This window comes from Dunckerocampus dactyliophorus, chromosome 17 (assembly GCF_027744805.1).
Source record: "Dunckerocampus dactyliophorus isolate RoL2022-P2 chromosome 17, RoL_Ddac_1.1, whole genome shotgun sequence".
Lineage (NCBI taxonomy): Eukaryota > Metazoa > Chordata > Actinopteri > Syngnathiformes > Syngnathidae > Dunckerocampus > Dunckerocampus dactyliophorus.
The window spans coordinates 19,625,498-19,646,436 of NC_072835.1; the positions used below are offsets into that span (position 1 = coordinate 19,625,498).

Genomic DNA, 20,939 nt, shown 5'->3' on the forward strand with positions numbered 1-20,939 from the left:
CACAGGTTGGTCCAAAAGAGTAAGCTTATTCCTCTGGAAGAAGTCTTTTGTCAGGCGGGCGTTGCGAACTGCAGCGTCATCCTGTTGAAAAAGCCAGTCATGACCACACAGACGAGGGCCTTCAGTCATGAGGGATTCCCTCTGTGACATCTCCACATAGCCAGTTGTCGTTTGACGCCCCTGCACAACCTGAAGCTCCGTTGTTCCACTGAAGGACAAAGCACCACAGATGGCGCCTCTTCCAAACATCTCAGGTGGGATCTCCTTGTCATGCCAATCACGTTGGAAGCCCTCAGGACCTGTTTGACCTGTACAACATTCGACTTTGACTTCAAGCAATCTTCCAATTCAAGACAACCCCTCCATGCCTTTGCAAAGCCACCCCTTTGGGGTATTTAACCTCATTTCCCATTCAGGGGCTATCATGTCATTGAGTGACTTTCCTTATCTACCGTCAGGTAGGGGAAGCTTGGATTACCTTTTGTGATTATCCAGTCACACGCTCACCAGTCCTACCGGGACTCCAGTTTGACCCCAATTACCTTAAAAATGTCAGCAGGGGGCAAGTGCATCGGTGCATACAAACGTGACAAAGAGTGACATCAAGAAGGTTAAAAAGACTAGCTCTTGTTAAAAGAAATATATATTTTTTTGTTTGCACTTGCTCTTTGACCCTTAGCACATGTAGCCAGAGGTCCTGTTTGGGAGTGCAATTAAGGAAAAAGCCCCACCGCCCCCTCCCCTTTGCTAGAGTCCCTTCTGGTAGTGGACTCCGCCTCCTCCACTTACTGGTAGCTACCTAAAGCATTACATAATCTAATCACTGCGCACATAAATCAAACACTTCCTCCTCCTTTGGGACGCTTCAGCCACGATAAATCATGTTCAGTGAGAGCATGTGACTGCTTACATTTGTTTACATATTTTCCTCCAAGCTACTGTTAGCGTGTGTGTGTGTGTGTGTGTGTAGCATGCATGTTTCCAGCTTGGTGCATGTTCATCTTTGGCACGCCTGCAGAGTCTAGGCCCATTAACCAGATTAATTCCGGAAATCGGACCAATGTGAAAGGATGGAGGGACACGGGAAGGAAGCGATACACAGTAGAACAGAGAAGCAACTTAACTAGAGAAGCGTCACGGTACGTGATATGATATATAATCACACAGATGGCCACTTCAGAATGAGTCCATGTGGTTTCTTCACTTTGGAGATGACATTTTCAAGAAAATAACTTTTGGTCTTTGTGTCAACATATGGAGACACGTTGACTAAATAAATTAGGGATGTCCCGATCTGATATTGATATCCGATATCAGGAAATAAAACGAGTATCGGCCTAACAGTGCAACCTCAGTTAGCGTCCACCTCGGTTAGCATGTTTTTCGGTTAACGTATAAAATTTACACCACAATATTGCCGCGGTTTGAATGCATTCTCCGGTTAGCGTACAATAAAGCGTGCGTCTTGTCGTGTTGTTAACGTGTGAGTGTGTTCTTAATGTATTCACAAAACATCATTCCTTGTTAGCATCCCATTAGCTAGCTTACAAATTGTCAACCAGATCCGTAATTGAGCGCACAGTGCTTAACTCATTCAATAGCAAAGACGTATTTGCACGTTTTTATAATCACAAACACCCGATCCCGACAACGTATTTATACGTCTTTTACGTTTTTTTGCGCGACAGGGAAAAAGAGGTGATGACGCAACTCTCAGCTCGTGGATTTCACATTAGCGCATACATCCAGCCATCCATTTTCTATACTGCTTATCCTCACCAGGGTCGCGGGTATGCTGGAGCCCATCCTAGCTGACGTCACGCGAGAGGCGGGGTACACCCTGGACTGGTCGCCAGCCAATCGCAGGGCACATATAGACAAACAACCATTCGCAAACCTGCAAATGGCCCCAATAAACGCTGACGGTCATTCTGCCTTTCGGTCTTTGTGCGACCACAGCAGGAGCCTGGTTCGCATCGCCAGTAGTATTTCCAGCCTGTTCCCGATGAACGTTGGCCTCCACCGAGGCTGCAATAACTTTCCCGAAAACGGAATCCTATGAAAACCGAGTGTGAGTGAACAGACAGCGTTATATGCTTTTTTTTTTGTTGTCTTTGGCAAGAAAAATGTCTCAGGTGAAGAAGGGAGTAGAAGCAGGTAGGTGGCTAAGGGAGATTAAAAAGTGGGTTGAGATATGGATATGGACCTTCTTATGCAGGAAGGCCATTGCCTCTATTGCTCACTGAAGGGTGCGTAGAGGATGTAAGTGTGAGTGTCTGTGGGCAAACGTGCTGCAGAGTGCAGGCTAAATAAGACGGTGATAATCCAGTTAAATTGAAAAATGGTAACGTCTGTGGAGCTCGCGTTCATCCTGTAATTAATCCTTTCTTACATTTGTTGCGGCCGCATAGTTTATGCGATTAGGATTGAGCGGGAGCAATACTTATTGGGAATGCTCCTTGATGGCCCGGGATGTATGTTCACATGTATTTCAAGCTCTGCTGTTTGTGTTGCAGGGCCTTTAAGTGCACTTCACCGCGAATTAATCACATTTGTGGGACGTGTGGTCTTAATGGAACACTCAGATAGGGAGTGGAAAGAGCGCACCTAAACTGGGATTAAAATAAGACGAGTGCGGCTAAAAAGCAAACTAACATGAAATACATCAGTGGGGGGGGAAAAAAGGTTCCTGTCTAATATTTTTCAATTGCTTCTTAGGCTGGCGTCCGTGAGTGAGTGGACCACATAATAGACGTTGTTCATGGTTCAGCATTTGGGAAAATGTGCTTATAGGAGCACTTGCTGCCTGGGAGACGTATAGATCAATATCACTCAAGCTAAAGGAACATTAGATGAGCTTGCCTTCAAAACTGGAAGTCGGCAGAAAGAAGTAGGATTTTTTTTGAAGACGAACATGACCTTTAACGCTGTAATTACATGGTGGGGTTAAATCACTGACACAGTCCGCTACATCCGCGTGTTCCCAGTCGCCCGTTACAGTTCTGAAGATTGTCATTTTTGTTGGTTCATCAATAGTCAATCATTTCTTCATAGAATTATTTTTCATTTGCATCTGTGTACGAATCAACAGTAGGAAATACAGATGGAATAAAATACAGTGGAACCTTGGTTAGCGTACACCCAGGTTATTGTGTTTCTTCGGTTAACTCTGAAAATGGACAGCAAATTTTTGCTCGGTTTGCCTGATTGAAAGCTATCGCAAACGCTTGATTGCAGTTGTTGCTGACAGGACAGTGATAGTAATCTGCCAGTGAAACCGTTCTTCTGTCGGGAGATGATGCCGTGCATTGAACGATGGACAACCAGCGTCATCCACTGAACAGCATCGTCTCCCGACAGAAGAGCGGTTTCACTGGCAGATTACTATCACTATCACTGCTCCACTGAAAGACTGATATATCTACAGTATCTGAAACATTGAAGTGTGACCAACATGCAAAAAAATAAGAAATCAGGAAGGGAGCAAACACTTTTTCACACCAGTGTATGCGCTGCTTTGAACTCGAAAAGTTTTGTGCGACTTCAGAAGCATATTTTTTCCCAAACGCTGGTAATAGCACAACCTTAAGGGTGCTCAACCTAAGCAGCTCCACTATGCACGTTTTTTTGTATCCCGAGGGCTGTTAGTTTACGTTTGAAATCTCCAAAATCTTTAGTCATGAGGCTTTCAGACGTGTCACTACGAATACACAGAAGGTGATGTCGACAGAAAGCGCTGCTGGAGGGGATGTAGTCTTTCTTAGCTTCATTTGCCCCAAAGAGAAGGGAGCATTTTGCCGATTTACGAGGAACAACAGAAGCTTCGAACAGAAGCTGCTTGGAGATTGCAGGTGGATTATGTTACACTAAATCCAAGAAGTGGCATTTTGAAGGTCCAGCCTTTCTGAGTGCAGCGTTTATCTTTTCAATGGCGTGTGTGTGTGGGGGGGGGGAAGATTTCTATTGTGCTCCGTGTCTCCTGTCAGTGTTTGGAGCTTCTGGAAATGGCAGCCAAAAGGCTACCCAGTACATAATGTAATATTATATGTAAAAAGAATGAAAAGGTATGTCTGAAATATCAGCTATATGAATAAATGTTACACATGTAAATAGAAATTCTGAATAAAATATGCAAAGAAAAAAGCCATCAATCCATTTAGACACTGTAATATCATTCATGTGTGATAAAACACGTTAATGTGGATTAATCTGCAACGTGGAAAAAATAAAGCAGCATTGCAGACAAAAGACACATTCAAGTGTTTAATGAAATATGAATATTCAAATCCCACAAAATAATCAGCTTAATTCCTGTGAGTACAGACAGTCACAGTTGGCGGAACACATCACCTCGAAAGCCTGAGACTGCATGGAGATGACGGCAAAGACATTGCATACATCACATTTTTGGGGGGGGGACAGCTCGTTATTTTAGAGAATGAAGTCTTTCATCTTTTTTTTACGTGTGCATGTATGTAATAATGCAACGTTTTTCTAATAATCTATTCAAATTCTGATTTCATGATAGTTTTATTGAAAATTACAGTTTTTTGGAGAATTACAACTACATTTTTGTAATATTACGAATTGAAATACTTACATTACATTTGCATAAAATACAGTAATCTAGTAAAATTACAACTTTTTTCCAATGTTAGCATTTTTTCTCGTAATATTTTAGTCTCATATTTCAACATTTTTTAAATACAACTTCATTCTCTTAAAATTCCCTAACTCATTCAATCCCAGCCATTTTTCGAAAGACAACCCCTTCAGTAGCGGCCTTTTTAGACCATTTTGACTGATCTTTCAAGGCACACAGAATATTGTGTTGTACGGCGATATAAACATGGAACCTACCAAAAGAACGATTAGACTCTCGTCTTTCAGCAGAAAAAAAAAGTTTGTTTCTACCTTTTCCCGTTCTTTAGTAATCAGCAGTAGAACATAGGTAAGTTTCAAGAAAATATCAGTTCCCAACTAAAAAAAGAGAGCCAAAACAGGCTTTTTGTGAAAAGATACATTTCAAGCATATGTTTCTCTTTGACACAAATGTTTGCTTTTGTGACAGCTCAAATATTTAGACAACTATACCAACATTAACAACACAAAATAACAATAACAATAAAAAAAATTTTTTGCAAAACTTAAAACTTTTTTCTTATGTTAAGAATTTTTTCTTGCAACAATACAACATTAATTTCCAATGTATTTTTTTTTATTATTTTTCTTGTAAAAGTGACATTTGTTGATGTACCATTACTATTTCATGCTCACAAAATAGCATCTTTGTGAAAAGTGTGACTTCTGAATTTTTTTAAATACTTTTTTTGATAATAATGCCACTTTACTCATTTTTCTTACATTAGAATTTTTTCACATTGTACAATTTTTTTTTCTCATTACAACTTCCTTCTCATAAAATTGAGGTTTGTATCATAAAATGTGACTTTTTTGCAGTATTAAAACCAGTAAAAATAAAAACTTTTAATGTATTTTTCTCGCAACAATGCAACTTTATTTTCGTAAAATTGCAGCGTTTTAGTTAGAGTTCCGATTTGTTCCCGCAACCTTACGACTTCATTCTCGCAAAATATTTATTTTCACGTTACAACTGTGTTCTTATGATATTGAGAACGGTGTTTTTTTTTCTTTTTCATTTCAATCATTTATCATACATTTTAACAAGGATACAAAAACGCTACAGTACAGCGGAACAGCAAAAGGCAAGGTCACAGGAGTGAAATGTGCGTGAGTGACTGAATCATTTGTGAGGGGTTTTTCAGCCTTTAATCATACAGAATAGAATAATTGTAAAAAAAAAACCAATTGAATTTGGCTACTTCGCGGATTTCACTTATTGCGGGCTATTTGGGAACCCATCCCCGCGATAAACGAGGGAACGGCGTACAGCGGAACATTTTCCAAGTGGGCAAATGCGTTGAACACACAAGACTGAGTCAGGGTTAGACGGGAAAGCTGGCATGAGACGAAGATGAGATGAGATGAATGAAACACGCCTCCACAAAGATACAGTAGATGCCGTCCGCGTTATTGAAGGCATAAAGCAAGCCTTCGGAGGATTTGTGCTGTGCAACAATTAACTGGGAGCGCCACATATATTATATTTCTGTGTGTTCCCCCAAGCGGCGCCCGAGCAGTCACATCCACTGAGCACAAACACATAAACAAGCAGAATTTATAAGATTGGACCAAACAGGAAGATTTATTTATCAGGCCAGATGGATTCAAGACACAACGGCTGCTCTCGGCTTCGACACGAGTCGGTGCACAGGAAGCAACAGGAAGGATACGTCCAGTAGCTACTGTCATCGTGTTTAGTGGCGTACAGGAGAACAGTCCCCATAAGACTTACAAGTGAATCACATTGATTTCATATAAATCAATCATGTTCTTGCTTTGATGTACAGTATAGGACCGTATAGGACACAGTAGAGGAGAGAATGGCACCGTGGCCGCATGAGACGTTGTGTGGAATATTGAATGAACGTGAATAAAATGCAAGCCCAGGCTGGCAGGCATTCGACAACAACGCACGAGCGTTGCAAGGTGGGCACAGAGTGAAAAATGAAAGGATGCAAAAGCCACTTTGATATTTTGATATCATAATGATACGCTAAGAAGTCCTATAGGATATTTCAAGAAAAGAAACTGCATCTCAGCTTCGTGATATTTTTGAAAATGCATTTTATTAGTAGCAACTTTGCTTTTTTTTTTTTTTTTTTTTCCAATTTTTGCTTTTATTTTCCAAATTTCAACTTTATTTTCAAATAATGGTCTTAAATTTCCTTTTGGTATTATGACTTTATTCCACAATATTATAACTTTTTTCTACCTTATTTCCCCAAAATTACAACTTTAGTTTGTTGTGTTTGTTTCTCATAATATTGCGGCTTAAATAAAAATAAAATTTGAATTTATTTTCTTTAAGATTTCGGCTCTATGCTACTAAAATGACATTATTTCTCCTCATGATATTATGAGTTTATTCTGGTATTGCTGTCTAAAAATGACATTTTTTTCTTCCAACGTCATAACTGAAATACAGTCACGCATGTGTGGCCGCTTGTTGCTAGGCAGGATTCATTGGGCACAATCATAACTGCCCCAGAGGCCATAGGGAAAACTGGGATATACTGGCAAATTAAAACTTGAGGTTGGGGTTAGGGTTTGGGTTAGGGTTAGGCTTTGGGGTTAGGTTTAGGGGTTAGGGTTAGGGTTTGGGGTTAGGTTTAGGGGTTTGGGTTTGGGGTAAGGCTTAGGGGTTAGGTTTTGGGTTAAGGGTTAGGTTTTGGGTTAGTGTTAGGGTTTGGGGTTTGGGGTTAGGCTTAGGGGTTAGGGGTTAGGGTTAGGGTTTGGGGTTAGGTTTAGGGGTTTGGGTTTGGGTTAGGGTTTGGGTTAGTGTTAGGGTTTGGGGTTGGGGTTAGGCTTAGGGGTTAGGGGTTAGGGTTAGGGTTTGGGGTTAGGTTTAGGGGTTTGGGTTAGGGTTAAGGGTTAGGGTTTGGGTTAGTGTTAGGGTTTGGGGTTGGGGTTAGGCTTAGGGGTTAGGGTTTGGATTTGGATTAGTGTTAGGGTTTGGGTTTGGGGTTAGGGGTTAGGGGTTTGCGGTTAGGCTTAGGGGTTAGGGTTAGGGTTTTGGTTAACCCTAACCATTGCTTCTAATAGGGTTTAGGCCTGCAGAGAAGGCTTTGCTGGCCCTGGCGGCACACCACTGGTGTGGTTCAGTGTTTGAAATAAAATGTGGAATGAGGGTTTAATACACTTGATGTTTAATACAGTCTGCGCTACAAAGAGACAATTCCAGCTTCTTTTTAGACAATCTGTCATCTTTAAGTACAGTACGCTGCTGTGGTGCTTCAGAGATGCCAGTCGTCCACATTTGGACACGCTGTAGCAGTTTTCAGACAATGTAATGCAGTCTCAACTTCTTTCTTTTTTCCCCCCATCAGCACTTGTGAGGTTGCCAAAAGACACATGAAGCATTTAACGGCAGCTTGCAAAAGTGTCAGAGTTGAAACATTTGGCATTGTAACCTCATCTCCAAGTAAGTAATTGGCAAGGCCGTAAGGTCACGCTCGAAAATGTTTTCCTCTCACGCTCCTTTCTCCCGCTTTTCTGGTCTTGTCGCATTGACGCCATCTTTTTCATTTTGTGGGCCTATATATATATATATATATATATATAAAGAGAAATATGTAAAAAAAACAAAATTAAAAATAAATAGAATAAAATAATATAAAAATATTAATTTAAAAAATGTAATTTTAAAATAAAATTGAATATAAAAATTACAAGATATTACATTTTATTATCTATATTCATATATTTACATATGGAATGATTATTATTATTATAATATGCTTCTATTTTATAAGACAAAAAGCTGCATTGTTACATCAATGAAGTTGTTATATTTGTGCATAAAAAATTTGAATAATGTGCTTCTGTTATGATCCTCGGTCGTAAAAAAAAAAAAAAGATGTATAACGAGGAAAAGCATTACAGCAGAAAAGCTGCACAGTTCTGAAAATAATGTAATATTGCGAGTAAATATAAAGTTAAAGATTCAAAAACAAGAACAAATTGGGTATGTGGCAAGAATACAGTCATAATCTTGAATCGTAGTTTCGGGAGGAGAAAGGATGGTAATGATTGACAATCAAGTCATATCTTTGCAGAAAAAAAGATAAGAATAGGAGAAGAATGATGTCATGTTCCAAAGATGCCTTCCTTCATAAGGTGTAGCTAGCTAGCTAGCTAGCAGTCGGAATAAGAGTGTCCTTGTAATATTAAATGAATAAAGTCGTAATGTTACAAGAAAAAGCTGCAATGTTCCAACAATAACATCTGAATAAACTGTTAAAAAAATCTTGCGTGTGGAAAAAATACATTTTGACTTTAATCTCATGAATACCACCTTTATTCTCGTCATTCTATTACTTTTTCATTTTTTCCCTCCACTACAGTGTTTAAGTGCTTGCTTCTTGGGGTGTTTCTGTGGCCCAGTTGTGTCTGCTTCACGTAGGGAGTTTTTCATGCAGCTTTGACATGTTGTCCATCGTTATCCAGCATTTGAACGACGCTTAGTTTACCTTTAGCAGTTAGCCTTAACTCCATTCAAAAGGAAGTGTATTTTTACTAAATGATTGTGTCTTTATGCTCTCATAGGCATGAAAGCATGTCACACAAACAATGGATGAGGAGCCTATGTGGAGAAAAGATGAACAGCAAATGTGTTAGCCTTTGCAACTTAGCTTAAATAATGTTAACAATGCTAACATGCTAATGTTAGTATGCTAACACCTACCATAATAGCGCTGTCTTTGTAGTGCCCCACCTCCGAAAATGCTAAAAATGTTAGTATAATTATGTCAGCATGCTAACATGCTAACATCAGCATGCTAACACCTAGCATGATAGCGCTAAGCATCTGCTTAAGTTCATATTCATGAAAATGGCCAAAAAATGCTAGTATGCTAATGCTAGCAATGCTAACATACCTACGTTAGCATGCTAACACCTAACATAATAGTGTCTACCTATGAAAATGCCTAAAGATGCTACTATGCTAATGTGTGCATGCTAGCAATGTTAACATGTTAATGTTAGCATGCTAACATTTAGCATGATAGTGCTAAATGTACATATAAGTTCTATTGTGTAATAGAAGTAAGCATGTAAGACACATTGCCTTACATTGCAGTTGAAGCCAACATTGATGCTCCATCTCTCAAGGAGCCAATGCTCAGATCCCCTCTGATGCAAACTATGAAAATAAGCCCAAACAGAAGGAGGTTAGCTGTCATTACCATTCTGCACAGTCCAACAAATGTCTAACTAATCCCCGCTATCGAAACACCAAATCCGTTTAATCGGGGCTTGTTAATTGAACTTCTCTCGGCGCCGTAACTCACAAAGAAGCTGAAAAAGATGGCATTCACCGCTGGAGAGGAGGCGCAGAGCAGTCACCTGTGCTGCCACTGTGGGAAATCGGAGGTGAATCGCAAATGTTGATGAATGATGGCGACTGCACACCTGCGGATTCCGCTAAAGCCGAACGGCGTTGATGTAAATCATTGATGGCTCTCACCGGTGACCTAAATTAAGGTCGCTGCGATGCCACCGGCGGAGCACGATTCCTATTAGCGGAGTGTCAACATGTCTTTTCACCTCTCACTGACAGTAGCAGACGCCATGTTTACACGGGACAGATGGAAGCACGCTACAAGGATGCTGATGTTGTCATCTCCAGCATCTCTCCGGCGATGATACATTCCAGGAAAACCTTGAAAGTCAAATACTTCAGTCCTACAATTTGCAATCCAATCCAAACTTGAGGGAACAAATAAGTCATAAGCAATAAGCAATAAGCATAAGCAATATCTGACAAACCTCAGCCTTCTAAAGTAAAACCGTTCGAAATTTGACCCATGCAGTTGTAAATAACGCGCTTCGAAAACCACGTTAGAGTAATCCCTCTCCACTTCATTAATAAACCTTGCTGTTTCGTGGTTGAATACGGCTTATTTTTAGTCAAAAAGTACGCAAATTTAAGCAATATTAAATACTTTTTTGCCTAAATTCATCATTTTCAAGCATGAAAATGGTTAAATGAACTGAAATACCTGCGACTGGCTGGTGTCCAGTTAAGGGTGTACCCCACCTCTTGCCCTAAGTCAGCTGGGATAGGCTCCAGCGGGTATGCTGGACCCTAGTCAGGACAAACGGCATAGAAAATGAATGAATAAATGAACTAAAATGCAAATATAAGGCATTCAGAAGACGCATTTAAAGATGCTGTGATGATACGTAGTATTCCACGCTGGTCACTAGGTGTCAGTAATGTTCCTGTAATGTTAGATGAGATGCACGAGCACCAGACTTGATCGCCAATCTATCAACACGGGCGACGGTCATCCCTCGTTTATCATGGTTAATAAGGGATAACTGAATTTCCGCAAATCTTTATTTATAAATCAAATATTTTTGCAGTAGAAAACTTGTTCATGACCCTCTAAATACGGTTTTTAACCTTATTTGAGCCCTCTAGACATGAAATAACACCCCTATAGTCACCCTTACGCTCTTATTACAAAATATAGCAGACATAATAAGAGAAAATAAGACATAATATGGACCCACACATGTTGGCATTGAGAGAGTTCCGTGTTGTTGTTTCTTTGTTTTACTTCTGGGACTTTTTGTGGTGGCTAACATTAGTGGCACCTACTACATTTCAACGTGTCTTTCTATGCATTTTCTGAATGTCTTATATTTGTATTTTAGTTCATTTAGTCATTTTTGTACTTAAAAATGCATACAATTGGCTTAAACGTGCATAACAACACATATTGTGAGTTTTATTTACCAAAAATACGGTTGCAAATTGAATCACCACTCTGTTTTACCACAGCGCCATCTTCTGTAGCTGATGGGGCAGTGCCCCGCATGGAAAATCTGCTTGGACGACTGCCGGGCTGCTGTGTGACAGTCAGGAAGCATCAACAGTAAGTTTGCATCACGTACAGTCCGTTCCATTTCCCCACACGTGATCTCCATTTCTCACTCCTGCGTTTATCTTTTGACTGAAAACAGCGAGCGTATTACCAGCGATGACCCTTTTGCTTAAGTGCACCTCAGAGAAAAAGCAACGCATAGAATAACGCAACTGACAAGAGCGACGCTGTTCTCCATAAAACACTAATCTGATTCTCTGTTGCGCATCAGTCCGAAGACAGGCTTTTGTTTTTCTGCTGGTTTGCATCGAAGCGAGCTGTGCCGAATGGAGGATTCGAGTCAAGTCGGCCACAGCATCAATATCAATAATCCCGCAGCCTGCTTTTTCTATTTATTAATTCACAGCGAAAACAACAGGGGATGCGAGGCGGAGGGGAAAAACACACCAAAGATTCATCTTTTATATTTATTTCATCGCATGGACTTCGGTGAATGTAAAGTTGGATCCTTTAGCAGACATTCAAGCTCAAGTTGTGTTCTTCTTCGGCTCATTTTAAAGCTCTCAATAAAACAACAAAGCGTGCGTCTCGTTCTTTCGGTATTTACATGCAATTTTCAACTGCAATTTATTGTGCATTATTGCTATTATTTGGGGAATGGAAAATCAACAATCGCTGCAATTTCGACTCTTATTCATCCTTTTTACTACTTCCAGACCCGACTAGAAAGAGAAAAGAAGAATCCCATCATTGATTCCTTTTAAACTTTTATGTGGACGTTGCTTTGTTCACGCAAGTCTGTGGCTCCTTTGGACCTATTTTGGCAGTTTTTCATCCCTTGAATGCCCATTTCATATGCAAAGAATATTTGTTAAAAGACAAAGAAACCATTATCATTCTATATAAAAGCAAACAATAATATAAAAACAACAAAAATGATTAATTAACCATATATTAATATTAGGACCGTCGATCAGTTCAAATTTTTAAATCCCGATTAATCACATTTTGTCCATAGTTAACTCATAGTTAATCACAATTAATCACAGATAGAAGTTTTGATCTATAATAAATAGGGATGTAAATCGCTTTGTGAACAAGATACGACTCAAAAACGATATATTTTACAAATAAGTGGACAAACGATACGATTCGATTTGATACGACTCAAGGATTCCATTTGCTGATGTGGACGTTCATCGAATAAAGAAGCCAGTTGGATAAAAGTGGCGCGCTCACAGTATTTTCAAAGCCCACCGGGCCGTGGGAAACGTTCAGGCGGAATGATTTCAAAAAACACACCCAAAATTTAAAAAAATGAAATCATTTGCAGATAACCACATCACATTTTATGTAAAGGAGTGTCCCAACGTGACAGGGGGTGTCTTTTGAGAAATGGCTGGGATTGAATTAGTGAAATAATCATGAAATAATGACATAATTGTTTTATTATTTTACAAATATTATAGATACATACAAAAATCTAAACAATTTAAGACAGCCTTTATGCTTTGTTTCCTTTTTTAATTCTAGGGTTCCCGTATGAGGTGAACGACGCTTTCAAACAGGCTGGCTTTCCACTGATTATTAAAAAGGTTTATTGACCTCGCAAAAATGACTTCGCTGAAGGCTGTAGGAGCCTGCTTGTTGCTAGGCACAGTATGGACCGCCAGAGCCCAATAAAAATGGTCTACAGGGGACAAGAAATGAGATGTTGGATGTTCCTGTGTCCACCTGTGGTGGGACACTGGGGCACGAGAGCAGCCTTTCAAATGGGTGCTAATGGAATGAGAAGTACGGCGGCCAACAAGGGCACGCCGCACTCCAACGGGGAGCGTGCATAATTCCATCTTCTTTATTTAAGACAAAACAAGAACAACTGAAGCACAAAGCAGTTTGCTCAGGCAGCCCGTCCATGCATGCACATGTATCCTTACATGTGTCATACATAATTGTCTCAGATAAAAACACTATTTGTTTATCGCACCGCAGCATTTCCAAGCTCAAAGGGGTTGGATTTGCATTTTTTTAACTGTATTAGGCTGTGTAATTTCTCCTGGGATGGACATATTTAATTATTTCCTGCTGCCCTGTGCTCCCGTCTGTGGAAGACACGCGGAAAACTGGATTTTGAAAACCCACAGCAGAGTGTTTTGTAAATGAAAAGCCTTTGTTTGGACTGGCACCGCACTGCACCACGGTGAAAATGAACAAAACCTTTTCACACCAGAGGAGAACTGTTGTGTTTTAATGAACGCGTCTCCCATCGCCTCTGCTCGGAATCTTGGATGGATCTTTTTTTTTTTTTTTGCTAGTTATTACTAATGCTGTTAGCCGTTAACATGTGCCAAAGCTGCGCTGTGCCAACCTGTTGCAGAAGCCTTTAATCTTTGCGACAGTTTGCGTTTCTTTGAGCCAAAATGTAACAAGCAACATTTAAATCTCCTAAAATCTTCCCTCTGGGTGCGTGATGCTTACGTGTGGGGAAACGTGGCGCAGTCGTCCCCTCGCCACATCGCGGTTGGAACTTCGCGGCTTCGCTCCGTCACAGTTTTTCAAACTGCAGCTCCTTGCTGCCAGAGTTTTTGGGCATTTTTGCTGAACTTTCAAGACGGCAGAATATTGACTACATAAACATTGAAACTATCTAAAGAAACTTTCGACTCGCTTCTTTCATCAGAAAAAAAAAGGTTGTTTCGAGCCTTTCTGGGTCTTTAGGTATTGGCGGGAGAACATTGGGTAGTTTCAGCAAAAACACCTGATTTTCACCAAAAAACAGAGAAAACGAGCTTTTTCTGCAGAGAAGCAAATGACGGTGGGGTCTGCTGGATGTGGGGATGAATCCCTGCTGCTGAGCGATCCAGAGATCAGCACCTGACATGACCACCAGAGCAAGATGGGTTTTTTTGAAGGTGTAAATGATCTCACAACAGTCCCAATAATACTGTAGTAGCATTTGTGTTTACCGACTAGCACCGGGAAGACGTTTACTGCGACACACATGAGCTCAAGTTTGATTTATTAAATGGCTTATTTTCCCTGATTATGTCTTCTATGTTGGGGAATCCGAATGTCAAGGTGACTCTACAGGGCTCTAATAATGTTAAAAACCGTATTTAGAAGATTGAAGACCGGGTTTCTATGCCGCAACTACGAAAATATTCCATTTAGAAATAAAGAATCCTACTTCTCAGAAATTCACTCATCACAGTCGGGTCCGGAACCAATTAACCGTGATGAACGAGGGATTGCCGTGCTTGGTGTGAGCATCAAACGCTTTTTATGTTATACACGCCACGTTTGCGCATCTACAGAACTGGACTTTTATCAAGAATGTTGTTTTAAATTCACATTTTCACCTTTTTTTAAAGCAGTGTTGACATAAAAGCACCACATGTGCGACACAATAATAGCTGCACAAATTGTGTAGGAGGTGACAAAGCAGTTTGTATTGGGTGATTAATTTTAATGTGTCTTAACAACAACAAAAAAGTTCATATTACAGTGTCAAACTTTCTGGAAGTCGTGGCAAGCCTTCCCACGCTTGCTTTGCTATGCAGATACTGAGGGGGCGGGGCGTTTGGCGCTACCTGCTATCTAATGTCATTTAATTGGTGCAAAAATGATTTTTTATTCACCACACATAATGTATCTATGTTTTGCTTTTTGGTGCGGTGCATTGTGACAGGAAGGACAATGAAGTGCCTTCCACAGGATAGCAGAAAGTACAGAATTATCTCGTGTATCCACCTGCTGACATTCAGGTGGATACAGCCCAGCCCAGAGAACCCCTCCGGACAATGAAGTAAGTTGTCTGGGCGGGTTCTCTGGGATGGGGGCGGGGGTCACGCACTGCGGCCTTACTGGTCTCCCATCAGGGCAGGAGTTGCGGAGGTGGTGCTCTGCCTCATCCGCTGGGGGAGGCCTGTGGAGGGGCCTCGGCCACCGGGGCACCAGGTGGTTTGCCCACGGGGGCTTTAGGGGTGTCGCTGGTTGTGGGGTCCCCCGCTCTGAGGGCCTGTTGGGTATGGCATTTGGTGGCTTCGGATGGGGAGCGACTTGGTTTCCGGTTGTCTCTGCCCCTGCCCTCCCTCTTCCTGGGGACTGCACCGCGGAGGGGGGTGTGGGGTTTCCGTGGGTCTCCAGTGCCCTTCGGGGCGTGGGGGTGGCACTGCACCCCCGGGGGGGGACCAGCACTGGATCCAAGCTACAAATTGTATCACACTTAATCACACACACTAGCATGCATGATCTGTTTTCAGCATCTTTCATTTGATACTTAATATGATAAATATTATTGTTATCACCTTGCTATTATATGATTATTATAGTAATGACAGCAATCATAGGGATAATAACAACCATACGGAATGATACTTTTATGATAGTTGTGTCTATCCATGTCCAGGTGATGAAGTGGATGCTCTCATCTGTGGCTGCATCTTCTTACCTTCTCTTGCCCTATCTTTCCCCAGGACCCCCTACTCAGACTCCAGTCACAGTCGGTGATGTGAGCTAACGCTGTCTTTTCTCTCTGCCTTCTTCATCTGTCATCGCTCTAACCGTGTCCCGTTTGCTAGTTTTAATGATGAATTTGCAATGCAACCGGAACAGGAGGCGTACACGAGGCTCACCCGTTTTGTTCTGGCGAAACCACACAGTTCACTCATACCGCATAACTAAGCTGCTGAGCAGGACAATTTCAAAGGTTAAGAGACTGTGCATGACATGCTGCTTGATTCAAGAGGAAGGCTGCTGTTGGCCTGATAGTAACAACCCGGAAAATCAACTTTATCATTTCATTGATCGTTTTATTGATGCTTTGAAGGGCGTTGGATCTCCTTTCGTTGTCGAATTTGTAGTTTGGAAATCCAGCTCCTAACAGAAGGGTACTAAAGAGTAGAAATATGCCAGCACTTGTCTTGGGGCTCCAGTACAACAAATGAGAAGACATAAAAGCTGAGGCGCTCCCCTGCGTGGCAGCCTTCAAGCTGTGTTCCTGCATCTCTGTGAAGATTCTCCATGACGCAAACAAGCAAATACAATTCTTCCAAAAATACCAAAAATGAGGACTTTTCCTTTTAGAATTCCTGCCACAAAGTGTTGTGTTTGTGCACGCCCTTCGCAGGGGGAGTGCGGTACCAGCAGTGCACGCTCGTCTTCAGGTCAGCACCACTGAAACTAATAAGGATTTTGAGTTTTGTGAGAGGATATTCTCGGGAAGGTGGCTAATTACCACGTTGGGGGCTTCAACTTCATTCTTCCGCTTGAGCGAGCTTGTTTGTCATTACGCTTCCACAATGGCTTTGCTTTCAAATAAGGAAATGAAATGCAAGTACTTCTAACAATAGATGTTTTTAATAGACGGTAAACTTTGTTTGTTGCAGAGGCACAAGTGCATGCTTGTTTGGGAGCCGCACCCACCGAAAAACTCCATTCTGCTCTACCAAGTTTCATGAAAACGAGTCCAGTAGTTCCTGTTTCCTTTTGCAAACAAATATAATTTGAATCTTAAATACCTTTTTTTAATTCCTAATGGATTTGGGGGGTAATTAAGCAGCAGTTAAATCCATTATGGACAACATCCTAACATCCTAAAATGCATTACATTAAATTGCATCACATTATCTTTGAGGAAATTTAAACTCATCTATTTTTTGTAACTCATAAAACCAAAAACGCTTTACTGAAGAGGAGGATGCCCTCAATTTTCAACTCTCTCGCAGCTGTTTAAATAAAGTAACAAACGTTCCGTCGGCGCCAACAGGAAATGGAACAAACTCACGTCAGAGTAAAAGCACAAGCTGTTTCTAGTTTCTATTTAACACGGGGCACTGATGAAAGACATACTGTACTGTTGCCGCAACTGATTTATTTTATTCTAATATTTGTTTTCATGTGACATCTTTTGGCATTTCTACTTACTACTGTTTAATTGTAATGCTGATTATACACATTTTTATATGTAAAAAAAAAAATCACAATTCACAGTTCATAAATTGCAAAATACAAAATGTCAAAAATGAAATAAAATATACAAACAAAAAAGAAAAAAATACATGTAAAAATAAACAAATATTTTAAAAAATATGCAAACATTAAGCATCATATTATTCTTGTTATTATTCTAGTAAAGTCGACATCAGCACCTTGGAGTGGTTGTGATATCTTATATGACTTTTAAATATACTTACATAAATATATATCTTTATATGAAATAAATAAAATTGGATTTAACCTAAAAAGTTTATATATTTCTTTACTAAGATAACCAACTGATTAAGAGTATTAACACTAATTTAAAATGCATAATACATGCAAAAGAATAACAAAAAAATCCGGTTCTTTTTAGATGAGGACGTTTACTTTTATATAAATAATCATTAAAAATGTTTACATGCATTGGCCAAAAAAAAGAGGCGGTAAGAGGGCGTGGCTTTATTTTGGCAGTCCATCCCGGAAGTAGGCTATGTTGACGCTCATAGTCGCTCTGTTCTGAGCCGCTCGTACGGCAGCTGACTTACTTTGAGCAGAGCTGGAGCCACTCCAGTCATGAGTGGAGCTCATTTGCGCTTCTTGTCGGATTTTGAAACAGCACACTTCCTTTTTTAAATTAAAAAAAAAATACCACCACTTACTTCGAAGCGCCTCGTCGACATAAACCGGTGTGATGCTTCCAACTAGCCGCGGCACCTGTTTTCATGTGTTTTATGTTGCGTTCAACAGTCAGCTGGACTATTGGGAATTTTGGATGCTACTGAAAGGGTCGTTGTTCCAGCCCTGCGGGTCCAGCCTGGTTTAAGGACGTGAAAATTGTTCCCGTTCTTTTTTCCACCCGCCAAGTGGATGAGGATTATATCTGCGGAGATGCTGGTCCTGGTGCCCATTCTGTGGCTGCTACCTCTGAGCGGAGCTGCTCCCTCTCCAACCGCGCAAGAGGACACTGGGGTGGTAAGTTTACTATCATGGAGATGAACTTTCTCTCCTATTTTTTTTTAAATTAGAACCTCTCAAAATCTCCATACTTGATCTGAATATTAACAGCCCACTGCAGTCCAACGGTCAGGGGCAGCCATGCAAAACGCAACCTCCAGCCCCTCTTACTCAAATAAATACACAAAGAGAAACAGTTGCATCTGATTAATATAAAATATATGCGAGGGGCATGTGTGTTGCCATGACTTGGAGCTTTTCCTACAGCATCCTGTGCTCACAACAGGAGGAGCTCACTGTCACAGCCTGGAACCCACCAGGCATGAGAGATTATTACATCAAGGCGTTTCTCACGCATGCAAATTGCAAGGGAACTTCCCATTGGACTGCTTGGGAAGCCAAATGTCAAGTTTGACTTATCCACTGGAAAAGCATTTTCATTGCCATCAAAACGCACATCATGCACGTGAGAAGGATTTCAAAAGCAGAAATCCTTGTCCTCGCTGTGGCAGCGTTTTCAGAAAAGATAACACTTGTCAAGGCCATCTTCAGCACGCTCAAACGCAGCATGACATGGTGTGGTATGGTATGGAGTAAGTTATTTCTTTCAGACGCGCTTAAAAAGGCATAATTCAACATGTCCAAAAAGGAGTAGGAAGAAGCGGCATGTATTTAATCCTATACCCCTTCGCCGTGTCTATTACTAATATTTCATTCGCATCATCACACCAATGACACAGAAAAAAAAAAACGTTCCTTTAGCTGCATCCATCATGCCTTGTATCTTTGCCTTATTCATATTCACTACCAGTGTGAAATACTGGCGGGTAAGGTGGAGGCAGGTGTCAACATTTTGGATATCAGGACATGGTCTGTTGCACCGTATCCCTGAACTTTTATACCTCTACCACGGAAAGCGCGGCAGAAACTCCAAAGCAGGGGTGTCTTTAGACGATACACGAGGTTGGGTCCACGAGAACCAGACGGAACGAGATTTTAACATTAATTTTAAGAAAAGTGCAATGAAAAAATATGGCAAACTTTTTTTGATTTAACCATGTCGCAAAACAAGTGCGTTTTGAAATGTTTATTGTCCCACAAATTGACGCCAAATGATATTTTCTGAGACCAAATAAACCGCTGTTATCAAATATCCTAATAATGCAGCATTTCCTTTAATATGTCATCTTTCACTCTGTAAAGTTGTGGAATTGGCATTTGTGACATGTATTTCCTCACAGGCAATTCAGTACTGGCTGTCAAATGTTTGCAGCATTCCCGGAAATGCTGGCTTTTCAACTGTATTGAAGAGCAGCATTTCTTTTGCGATTACGTTCTGTGATTGCACACCATCTTGCGCTGTTCCGTTTGTGTTTAGTCTGCCGACCAAGCGTCTCAGTGAGTGCTGCTTGATGGAACGAAGTCTCTGCATCTTGATGTGTACTTTTTGTTTTTTCCCCCATGTGGGAAAACTGGGTGGGGTGGATATGTTTGAGGTGTGCAAGTTTGTTTTGTTGCCTTCTATGTTGCTGCCACTGTCAAATAAATTCGGTACACAGGCTCGTCTGTGTTGATGGCCTCACTTTCCTGGTTAATATTCCCACATGTGGACTGTGGCATGTATTTTTTTCCCTCCTAATTTATACTACATTGCTTTGCATTGTTCCTCATGAGGCTCCACTCTGTTGCAGTGTGTGTATGCTAGCCTCCCCCACAGAGACAAAGTGACTGTATTGCCAACAAGGGGTCTCACTCTGTTCGCCGTTCTTCTATGAAGTGTCTAGATGCTGAACTAATGCACAGAGAGAACCCTCTTCCTGCCTGTTTGGAGGCGAGGGACGAGGAAAACAGACACGCATGCACATGGCAATATATGGAGGGCGGCAAAATTATTCAGTTCAGTTTCATTTATCGTGTGATGGATTGATTGATTGATTATCGCTTTGAGTTCACAAACTTGGAGTTTGACCTTGTCAGGTCAATAAGCATCAAAGGATTAACTTGTTTGTTTTGCTCTTTTTTTGCCAACGTTCATTCCAAACAAGTTTCCAGCATCGCCCTACGCATCCGCACTTGTTTTATTGTTGTTTTCGTAATCAGCCAGAGTGGCGATTGTGTCTGTGTGCGATCGGGTAAAAGCTTTTTGGTTTGGGTCGTAAGAAATGCACAACATGAACTCATGTTTTCAAACCTTATTGAACAACAAAACATGAAGTTATTGGCTGAACTAAAATACAAATGGAAGACATTCAGAAAACGCATCGAAAGACACGTTGATCTGTGCTAACATGTGTGTCTACATTACTTTTATTTTACTTTTATTACTATATTACTTATATTATTTTTAAGGATGCTCCGATCAGGGTTTTATGCTGCCGATTCCGATACCGATCAGTCATGAGTGAAATCGGTCGATACCGATCACAAAGATTAAGTGTACATTTTTCAATTTACTTATGATGAGTACTGTTGGCCAGGGGTGCCGTATCACGGGGAAAAGTTAGGGCAATTCCAAGGTCCCCTGACTGC

General features: G+C 40.8%; 1 protein-coding gene across 2 annotated transcripts in view; it reads left to right on the forward strand.

The window, feature by feature from the left end:
• mmp17a (matrix metallopeptidase 17a) overlaps nt 1-20,939 on the forward strand; it is a 130,067-nt gene that overhangs the window by 19,547 nt on the left and 89,581 nt on the right. The window contains exons 3-5 of one of the 2 annotated variants that reach the window (XM_054756879.1): nt 7,971-8,065; nt 11,435-11,528; nt 18,204-18,428. In XM_054756879.1, coding sequence (XP_054612854.1) covers nt 18,324-18,428 — 105 coding nt within the window. In that variant the 5' untranslated portion in view covers nt 7,971-8,065; nt 11,435-11,528; nt 18,204-18,323. The remainder of the gene's footprint in view (nt 1-7,970; nt 8,066-11,434; nt 11,529-18,203; nt 18,429-20,939) is intronic. The other variant, XM_054756878.1, reaches the window with a different exon arrangement.